Genomic DNA, 11,479 nt, shown 5'->3' with positions numbered 1-11,479 from the left:
CACATTTTGGAACTTTATTTTACAGTAGCTGCGTTTTATCGAATGTAACCGTGGGAATGTGTTTGGGACATGCAATGACCTTATATTCACAAAGCATGAACCGGTAGGAAACATAAAATCGGAGTTATAACCCATTTGTACCCTTTTGCGTTTCTTTTTTTGAAGAGTATATATATATATATATATATATATATATATATATATATATATATATATATATATATCTTCAAAAAAAGTATTAATGTTAATATCAACTATTAGACCGAACATACGTTTTGACCACAGACATCCTAGTAAAGAACATTCAGGTCTGTTTATCAACACACCGAAACACATTCCATAGTTCGCACGTGCATCAAGCAGTTTCCCCGTACACGTGCGTGGGGTGTCATTCTCGATTTTGACAATTTCCAGAAAGGTGCATTAATCACTGTGAAACATTTCTGTCAATCTTTTTCATTCTGTTGATCATATAGTTGATCATACAGTTTTATTGATTTGTTTTTAGTCATTTTTATTGTTTGAATTTGCGATTTACTGATTTAAAAACAAAAAACAAAACGTCAATTTTCAAATTTCACTTCTGATCCCAATGGTCCTTCAAGATCTTTGCTGGTGATAAAATCTACTGCAATACTGAACTACAGGTTGTAATGTTTTCCCAATTAATTCACTATTTTCATATAACCATTCCCCACAGCTAATATACCTTACAATTTTGGCAATTGTAAATTCTTATTAGAGTTCCCCTACTTTTTTTGAAGAGTATATATACATGTGTGTGTGCGTGTGTGTATGTGTATAATCTGGGAACACACACACCATCTACAGCTCCGTGACTTCTGCGCTCGCGTTTGATAAGTTCCCCCTACATGAAATTACGATTAGCACAAGTTAGTTTCACGTCACGTTTTAAATAAATATTTGAAAATGTTACGCTCAGGCCGTATTTGCATTTCTTCTGTTGCTTTTCTTTCTTTAATATTTCTTTTTTGTTTATAAATAGTAACATTAATTCACCGATGCTTTGGATGCCATGACATTGACCTTGCTGACCGGCCTCGGTGGCGTAGTGGTTAGGCCATCGGACTACAGGCTGGTAGGTATTGGGTTCGGATCCCAGCCGAGACATGGGATTTTTAATCCAGATACCGACTCCAAACCCTGAGTGAGTGTTCTGCAAGGCTCAATGGGTAGGTGTAAACCACTTGCACCGACTAGTGATCCATAACTGGTTCAACAAAGGCCATGCTTTGTGCTATCCTGCCTGTGGGAAGCACAAATAAAAGATCTCTTGCTGCTAATCAGAAAGAGCAGTCCATGTACTGGCAACAGCGGGTTTCCTCTCAAAATCTGTGTGATCCGTAACCATATGTCTGATGCCATATAAAATGTATTGAGTGCGTCGTTAAATAAAACTTTCTTCTTTTTTTTTTTTTTTTTTTACCTTGCTGGTTTTATGCACTATTAGTTCATTATAAATACGAAACAAACAAAAAATTCAAAAAAAGAAAAGAAAAAGAAAGAAAACCCATGCAATACTCTTAAAGTACAAGAAAAAGCAATGTCAGAAAAGAACGTCTATTTTTGTAACAAACGACGACACTTCTTGCTGCTCAACTCTTAGTTTATATTTCATTCATACATTTACTATTTGTGTTTCAGTGCTTCCATTCACACTACAACTTTGGAGACACATCGACATCGGCAAATGTTTATTCCAGGCAGCTTTTAGACAAGTAACAAAATAAGAAATGAGACAGTTCTAACTTTTAAGGTCCTTTGTCATAAATGAAGTATGTCTACCAATGATCAGAGATGTGTCAACCATTGTGGAACCAACCATGATCTGGAAGTACAAACATCAGCACATGCTTGTGAGAAACCTTTTCGATGTGGGATGTGTTTAAAGTGTTTCTCATGCAAGAGTAAGATTAAGCAGCATATGAGAATCCACACTGGTGAACGACCATATCAGTGTGAAGTGTGCAGAAAGTGTTTTCGTCTGAGTTACGGCTTGAAAACTCACATGTTAGTACACAATGAAGTCAAGAATTTTAAATGTAAAGTTTGTGAAAAACATTTTTCTTATGGTTCCACCTTGAACAGTCATATGTTGTTTGACACTGGTGTTAAATCTTTTCAATGTGAGGTGTGTGCAAAATGTTTCTCACACAGTGGCGATTTGAAATCGCATATGTTGGTTCACACTGGTGTTAAATCTTTTCAATGTGAGGTGTGTGCAACCTGTTTCTCACGCAGTTACAACTTGAAACGGCATATGTTGATTCACACTGGTGTTAATCCTTTCAAATGTGAGGTCTGTGCAAAATGTTTCTCACACAGTGGCGATTTGAAAAATGATATGTTGTGTCAAACTGGTGTTAAATCCTTTCAATGTGAGGTGTGTGCAAAATGTTTCTCACACAGTGGCGATTTGAAAGGGCATATGTTGATTCACACTGGTGTTAAACCTTTGAAATGTGAGGTTTGTGCAAAACGTTTCTCAGAGAGTTATAATTTGAAAAAACATATGTTGGTTCACACTGGTGTTAAATCTTTTCAATGTGAGGTGTGTGCAAAATGTTTCTCACAAAGTGGCCATTTGAAAGGGCATATGTTGATTCACACTGGTGTTAAACCTTTGAAATGTGAGGTTTGTGCAAAACGTTTCTCACACAGTGGCGATTTGAAAAAACATATGTTGGTTCACACTGGTGTTAAATCTTTTCAATGTGAGGTGTGTGCAAAATGTTTCTCACTCAGTAACGCCTTGAAACAGCATATGTTGAATCACACTGGTGTTAAAACTTTCAAATGTGAGGTGTGTGCAAAATGTTTCTCACACAGTTGCTTTTTGAAACAGCATATGTTGATTCACACTGGTGTTAAATCTTTTCAATGTGAGGTGTGTGCAAAATGTTTCTCACGCAGTCAGGGTTTGAACCAACATATGTTAATTCACACTGGTGTTAAATCTTTTCAATGTGAGGTGTGCACGAAGTGTTTCTTACAGAGTGGCAAACTTGAAACGGCATATGTTGATTCACACTGGTGTTAAATCTTTTTAAAGCTGCCTTTCCATTAGTGCGGTTATTTCCGCACGGCTAGCCGTTTGTTCATTTACAAATTAGAAACAGTGCTCAGATATATCATGAGGTTCACGAATCAGTGGCGTAGCGTGGGCGGGGCACAAAATTCTGGACTGGTGGAAGGGACTAAGGGAGTGCTAACAGTCCACTGGTTAGGGGGCGCAATACTTGCCTTGCCCCGGACGCTGGCAACCCACGCTACGTCACTGTCATGAATTACTTTATAACTTGTACATGTCTATTTTTGCCCACAAAGATTCATTTCGTTCTCGGTGAATGTTAAGTTTTTAATATCTGATACTCGAAATAAAACATGGGCTCGGACTCTCACTGGTGTGACACGCCAGTTCGTTTGGTATAAAATTCGATAATTTCACACCCGAGTCAGAGCGGGGGGTGGGGGGTGTAGCAGCCCCTTGATCCTTGTCCGTGGATCCATTTATGCTATTTCTCGTTCCAGCCAGTTCCCCACAACTTGTGTAACAAAGGCCATGACAAGTACTATCCCGTCTGTATGATGATGCATATAAAAAATCCCTTGCTTGTAATCGTAAAGGGTAGCCCATGAAGTGGCGATAGCGGGTGTCCTCTCTCAATATCTGTGGTCATTAACCATATGTCTGATGCTATATAACTCAAAACAAACTGTGTTGAGTGTGTCATTAAATAAAACATTTCCTTCCTTCCTCTACTCATGGCAGTATTTGCATTTTGACTGGGTTTTTAAAAATATTTCTTTTAGTTTATAAATATTAAAATTAATTGACTGATGCCTTGGATGCCATGACATTAATCTTGTTTGTTTTACGGACGTATTAGTTCATTATAGGTAAGAACAATGGGGTTTTTTAAAACTCAGACCCCCCCCCCCCACCAAACAAAACAAAACAATACTCTTAAAGTACAAGCAAAACTCATTGGCAGAATAGCGCATGTCTAGTGTTGTAACAAAAGACGACACTTCGTGTCTTGTTGCTCAACTCTTAATTTTCAGTATCAGGTGTGCAGAAAGTGTGTTCATCTGAGTTATGGTTTGAAAAAGCACATGTTAATTGACACTGGAGTAAAGAATTTAACTGGTGTTATTTTTTTTTAATGTCTGTGTAAAATATATCTCACACAGTCGCAATTTGAAACAGCATATGTTGGTTCACACTGGTATTCAACCTTTCAAATGTGATGTGTGTGCAAAATGTTTCTTATGCAATTCAGACATAAAAAGACATGTTGGTTCAAACTGATGTTAAATCTTTCAAATGTGAGGTATGTGCAAAATGTTTCTTATGTAATGTCCACCTCAAAAAACATGTTGATTCGCAATGGCGAAAGGCCGTTGAAATGTGATCCCTGCTCAAAACGATTTTCTCGGTCTGATATGTTGAAAGGCCATCAGTCAGTTCACACCGGCAACTGGTGTGACGCGTGCACAAAGTGTTTTTCTCGGTTTTTTGTTTTAAAAGCCATCTGTTGATTCGTGTTGGCGAGGAACATTTGAAGTCTTAAAGGTGCACGGAATGTTTTACAGATTACACCAGCTTGATGTACCATATTCTCCATTCTTATTAAAGCCACAGATCGACTAGTTTTTAAACACTACCGTGAATCTGTCACTATTACGCCCATTTTTGTGTTAATTGGAATTATACATCACTTGCATTTCATTCGTTAGATGACCCATTTCCAAATATGTGAAGTGTTTTTGGTCATCCTGGTGTTTGTGATATTACAAAATTGGGGGGGGGGGGGGGGGGGGGGGGGGGTCATAATTCTAAAAACGCACTTACCGCTGAGAAATAACTGTTATTTGATTGAAAACCTGTTGCGTATAATGTATACAAAATAATTCGACACAAATGACCCAACTTAGGACATCTCCTTCGAATTAGAAACATATTAAAGAGACATTCCTGACTTTGTTGCATTGTAAGATGTTTGCGATTAATACAATATTTATACGATTAAACTTACATATTAAATATAGTTTCTTGTTTAGAATATCAGTGTCTGTATATTCAATGTGTTTCTGGTCGTCTTAATATTTGTAAGAAGCCCAAACCGGATTTTGTCTTCAAATAATTTCTTACGTACGAAAACAGCTTGTTTTAGGAAATGAAATGAAATTTAATCTAGTACAAATATTAGAACTATCAGAAACACGTTTTACGTACAGCCACTAATATTTTTGCAATGTATTTGATATGTAATTACAATCGTTAAAAAGTCTCTATTAGTCGATAACATCTTAAAAGTTGCAGCAAACTCAGGAATGTACCTTTAAAGTTGACAATATTACAGCACCTGTAACGGTTACATAGACTGTCTCTTGTCTATTTTTAGATATTTCCTCGTTTAAACATCACAGTCTATAACTTTATCCAGATATGTTACAGGTTTGCAGATTAATGGAATTAGTGCCTATTTTAAAGTGTTGAAACTAGGGTCTGTCGCTTTAATGTCGGTGTTTTTTAAAAGGCACTTATAATGACATGTAGAATCAAGTTTAACAGTCGTTTTCAGGGCAATGGGTGGAAAGTACCATAAATAGAATAGAAATGAAGCTGAGAGGTAGCGGCCTCTTACCTTCACGGCCTCGGTGGCGCAGTGGTTTGGCCATCGGTCTACAGGCTGGTAGATACTGGGTTCAGATTCCAGTCAAGGCATGGGATTTTTAATCCAGATACTGATTCCAAACCCTGAGTTAGTGCTCCGCAAGGCTCAATGGGTAGGTGTAAACCACTTGCACCAACCCGTGATCCATAACCGGTTCAGCAAAGGCCATGGTTTGTGCTATCTTGCCTGTGGGAAGTGCAAATAAAATATCCCTTGCTGCCTTTCGTAAAAGAGTAGTCTTTGTGGCAACAGCGGGTTTGCTAAAAAAAACCAGTGTCAGAATGATCATATGTTTGACGTCCAATAGCCGATGATAAGATAAAATCAATGTGCTCTAGTGGCATCGTTAAATAAAACTGTTTGATATCTCAATAAAGATGATAAACGAAGTTATCAGTCACAATGGCTGCCCAGATTCTATTACGTAGTTGTGACGTCATTAACACTCTTAAAGGTCCACTATCTATTTAACATATAGTTCAATACATAACATCCCCTTTCTTTTACCCTTAAAAAACATATTTCCCAAAGTCAGCTTTTTAAATTTAATATTTAGTAATTAGAATCTTTCAGTCTGAGTTACAGCTGTTATTTAAAGTCCCTTATAGTCTAAAGTATAGCTAATATTAAAAGTCTCTAAATCACTCCACTTGACTGAAATTATTATTTAAACTTAAGAAATTAGAACATATTTGTACTCAACCTTATATGAAACTCTAACTAAGTTACTTAACAGTTAAAGTCCAGGTACCTTTCTGATAATGGTTTAACTAGACAAAACTAAAATAACTAAATATGAAATCTAAAATAACTAAATATGAAATGTCTGTATCAGCTTCTTTATCGCAACTGTATTCCATATGAAGAATCACTAAAGACTTAGTTTCTGGGGTATCTTAACAGTTCTGCCGCTTCTGGTGATATACGGCTGTTCACAATCTGCAGAGGAGGGTGTTGCCGACACTACTTGTCGACGAATAGATGAAGTTCTATCAGGTGACATCTTACCATCAAAATGTTGTTTACTGTTGAGTTCTGGAGACATAGGTTTGCATGTGATCTCTGGTCTGTAGGACTGTTTGCGTAACACACTTGTTTTGTTGGATACCTCTGAATCTAAACACAATGCAACTTTATTCCAAAAGACGAAATAAAGTTTGTAATAAATGAGCAACTTTTTCTTGAAACACTACTGATGGAAATAAGATGGAAAACAATATCCTTTTTGGCGTTTAAAAAGAAGAAAAATAATGAGTTAGAAACTAAACTTTGTGAAGATATAAAAGAATTAGAAGTCAACGATAACACTAACTTTAAAGTATTAGAAGAAAGAAAACATGAATTAACATAGATAAGAAAAGAAAAACTTAAAGGACATTGTGCCACTACCAGTCGTATGGTTAGTGACACTATGATGATTCGTATAGTGGTAGTACTCTTTTTATAGTCGTTGCTGTACGAGCGCGCGTTGTGAAACACTCGTACAACGGTTGATAAACTCGGAAGATCGATCAAGTTTCAGGAAGATTTTAATAGGTTATAAGTTACACATTTCACAAGGTATAGTTCAGTTCTTCTCTGGGTTTTCGTCACAGAGTTAACTGATAGGATGATCGTGGTTCGGGATAAAATGTTCACAGGAACTGCATCTGCCTCACGTTATCATCGGATGTTTCAGTTTTACTTTCGTCAGAAAGTATAACGATCGGCTGGGTCAACAAAGTAGCTGATTCTTGGATTGCCGTTGGCCGGAGCTTTTCGTGGTTGAGAAAAGACTGTTGATAGAGCTTGCTGGCTCTTCTTTTAAACACTACTGGCACGAGGAAGGTATGCGGGTTATGCAGCGACAATGGTCGGTTGAGGCCGGATCTGTCCGTCAACACAGTCGTACGCGGTCATCTCGCACCGTCCACAAAGTTCATATATGAATTATAGAGTGACAACCGCTGGCCCATCGCTGTTCCTTTAATGTCAGGAGAATTAGTTCGGAGATTTTTGGACTGACTTCCGCTGGCCATCGTCGTTCCTATTGTTATTGTGTTACAAGATATACAAAATGTAATGACATCCTTAAAAATATCATGGATAAGAAGACTTTTTCTAAATAATAATAAATGGGTCAACCTATTTCAATCTACTACTGGTTTAAGTACAAGGGACCTAATTATATATGGGGACTATTACATTATATTTAAAAAAGAAAAGATCAAAAACAGTTTCTGGAAAGATGTATTATTCAGTTGAGTATTATTACAAGAAAAAGAAAGTCTAAAAACGACAGAAGATATACAAGGACTGAATATTTGGTATAATACCAACATTTTAAAAAGTTACAAACCGTTTCTATATAATGATTATATAAAAAAAGGAATAATTTTCATAAACGACATACTCGACAATGAAGGGAATATTTTGGTATTTGAAACGTTTAGAAGAAAATATGACATAAAAACTAATTTTTTAAATTATGCATCATTAGTAAATGCTGTAAAATCTTTCCTACGTTCATTAAACAATATTAATGACAAAACATTCACATCTGTTAAAATTCCAATTTTACCTTTCAAAATGAAAATTCTACTGAACACAAATGCAGGATGTAAAGATCTGTACAATATGTTGAACAAAAAAACCATAACTCCAAAGTCACAGATAAAATATGCAAACAAAGGATTGACATACGACTGTTGTACGTGGGAAAAAATACTATGCTCTACCTTTCTATTGTTTAAAAGATACAACTTTAAGGTGGTTTCAATACAGACTGTTACATAGAATTCTGGCTACTAATACTTTTCTTCATATGATACATTATGTTGATTCAAACAAATGCTCTTTTTGTAATAATGAACCGGAGACATTGCAACACCTTTTTTACGACTGCATTGAAGTAAGAAACCTTTGGGAAGCAGTTAAAAAATGGATTTTTGAAAAAAACTGGTCTTTGCATCCCACTAAGCAAAAATGTAGTTATGTTTGGAATGACAGATGGTGATCTAAGATACGTAGTAAACTGGATAACTGTCAATATAAAATATTACATTTACAACATGAAAATACTTAAACAAAGTTTGCACAAAAAAGCCATTGAAAATATCCTGAAAACTAAATTCCAAATAGAAAGATGTATTTATTTTAAAAATTGCCAGTATGACAAATTTAATGAACACTGGGAGAAATGGTTGAATCTTTTTGCTTGAAAATCGGAGAATTAATTAATACTACTTTCTTCAATCTTATAACTGCACATTTTGTTAACCTAAAGAAAAATCTGGGCTTGCTTGGATATACAAAAAATTCATTAGAACCAGAAAACCAATCTTAATCTACAATACGAGTAAATAATACATGCTTCTTTCTCTCTTTTTTAGTTTGTTTATCTTTCCTCTTTTTTAGTTTGTTTATCTTTCCTCGTTTTTTCCCCCATTCATTTCATCTGTCCATTCTCTATCCCCTGTCCCCCTCAGATCAAAACCATTACTCTATTCATATTTATGTATTGTTTTTAACAAATTCAAATGTATGTAACTAGAAGGTATGAATATATACATGTATTTTTGTAAGGCAATGATTCAAGGCTCCCCAACCTTGACACTGTCAACTGATCTGGGGGCAATAAACTCATAAAAAAAAAAAAAAAAATCTGTTCCGTCCGAGTTTTTGTGTCCCTGTGTCCACAACATATGATCACGGAGTTGTCTGATGTCTAACTACAACTGCTGCTTTCCACTCGCGAGATCCATGTTCGGGTCTCACTCTTACATGATCACCTGCTTTTAGGGGAGGTAACTCTCTGACACCTTTCCTGTCATAATTACACTTCTGCTTATTTTTGTTAAACTGTAATGTTCTTTTCACTTCATTTGGATTGTTTACTTCTGGTTGTAACAGGTTACGAGACATTGGCAAGTGTGTTCTTAGCCTACGGGCCATACACATCTGTGATGGCGATAAGTTCATGGTTGGAAGCGGAGTTGTTCTGTAGGTAAGAAGAGCTTTATGCCTGTCTTCATTCTTTCTCCACAGTGACTTAACAATTTTCACTGCTGCTTCGGCTTCTCCATTTGCACAAAGGTGTTTTGGACTCGCCAAAACATGTTTAAAGTCATAGATTTTGGCAAATGTTTGGAATTCGGCACTGGTATACTGTGAAACACAATCTGTGATCAGCTTCTCAGGAATTCCCAGATGACTGAAATGTTCTTTAAGGCATTCAATAGTTTCATGTACGGACATGTCTTTTGAGTAGTGTGACTTCAATGTACTTGGAGTAATAGTCAATGGAAAGAATGTAATTGTCTCCATTGAACATAAAGATGTCCGATGCAACTTCAACCCAAGGTAAGTCTGGCGCTTGGCTCGGAATTAATGGTTCTTTCTGCTGTGCTGCAGCATAGTCATGACAAATTGCACAATCTGACACTTTTTCCTCTATCTGAGCAGTCCTGCTTGGCCAGTATAAGATTTCTCTTGCTCTTTGTTTTGTTTTCACAATCCCCATATATGTTTCATGAATCAGGTTTAACATGGCTGTTCGCATTGTTGGTGGCACTACTATTCTCATCACTCTGTATATCACACCATCAAGCACTGCTAATTCATCTCGTGCATCCCAAAATTGTCTAACAGCATGTGGTACCTGTTGTTTAGTGTCTGGCCATCCTGACTGGATTATTGCATACAATTCATGAAGTTCATTTGAAGTTTTTTGTTGGAATTCAACATCTCTGGACTGTGACACCGACAACCGTTGTAGCATGTTCACCTTTAGCTCTCTGTCATCTTCCGGTGGCGTTTCATCAAGACTAGCTCTGCTGAGAGTATCAGCAATAAACTGTGTCTTTCCTGGAATATATTCCACCTTTAGGTCATATCCTTTTACTTTTAGGATCATTATCTGAAGACGAAAAGGAGCAGACATCAGAGGCTTGCACATTGTAGTCTCTAACGGCTTATGGTCAGTTTGTACTACAGTTTCCTTTCCAAGGATGTATTCCCGAAACTTCTCCGTGCTGAATACAATTGCTAGCATCTCTCTCTCTCTATGGGTGCCCAGTTTGCCTCTGATTTACGCAACTTCCTAGAAGCATAAGCTACTGGCTTACCATCTTGCATTAGGACTGCACCTACTGCATTTTTGCTCACGTCACACTGAATCACAACATCCTTGTAAGTTGTAAGTTGAAATGCTACTCTGCTGTTGGGTGCCGCGTGTGATAGACTGTTGGTACTTTAACAGTAGATTTGGATTTTTAAAAAAAATTTGATTCATTAATTTATAAATTTCTGCCTGTGTTGATATTGATCCACGAAGTAAATGTTAAATTGAGGTGCTACTCTATTGTTGGATACAGCGTGTGATAGACTGTGTTTTAACAGTAGAGTAGGATTTCTATTGTGAAATTTATTTATTTTGATATTTATTATTTATTCGGGGAGCACATTGCGCAATTTAGATATTCTGAACTCTAATGTACAGTTTAGGGGGTATTAGGTACGTGTGAATATATAGTAAGGAACTTGAGCTATTGTCATTATGGATATTACATTGGAATTTTGGAAGAGGTTATTTTTTAATGGTAATTGGAACCAGTCAATTTATGTTTATTAAGGTAGGTTATTATAAATTATATAATGTAAGGAACGGTTTCTCATTATTTTAAAATGTATATTTATTTATTTTTTGAGCCCAGAATCAAGTCAATGTATTGTTATTCTTGGTTTTTGTGAACATGTGTCTTTATATGTTTCTATGTACGGTTATATTATTTTTAAGG

The 11,479-nt window shown here is 36.3% G+C and overlaps 2 protein-coding genes across 2 annotated transcripts; one reads left to right on the top strand and one right to left on the bottom strand.

The window, feature by feature from the left end:
• Positions 1–944: 944 nt before the first annotated feature.
• Positions 945–3,416, top strand: LOC121373268 (zinc finger protein 429-like). Its single transcript, XM_041499789.1, has 2 exons — positions 945–1,193; positions 1,666–3,416. The coding sequence occupies exon 2, from the start codon at positions 1,799–1,801 to the stop codon at positions 3,059–3,061; it is 1,263 nt and encodes a 420-aa protein (XP_041355723.1). The 5' UTR covers positions 945–1,193; positions 1,666–1,798; the 3' UTR covers positions 3,062–3,416.
• A 6,508-nt stretch (positions 3,417–9,924) lies between these two features.
• Positions 9,925–10,638, bottom strand: LOC121372952. The gene has a single exon (XM_041499390.1). The coding sequence runs from the start codon at positions 10,636–10,638 to the stop codon at positions 9,925–9,927; it is 714 nt and encodes a 237-aa protein (XP_041355324.1).
• Between the last annotated feature and the right edge of the window lie 841 nt (positions 10,639–11,479).

Source organism: Gigantopelta aegis, chromosome 5 (assembly GCF_016097555.1).
Source record: "Gigantopelta aegis isolate Gae_Host chromosome 5, Gae_host_genome, whole genome shotgun sequence".
In the NCBI taxonomy this organism is placed as follows: Eukaryota; Metazoa; Mollusca; class Gastropoda; order Neomphalida; family Peltospiridae; genus Gigantopelta; species Gigantopelta aegis.
Note: the sequence above shows the minus strand (reverse complement) of the source record. Positions and strands in the feature narration are given on the sequence as shown.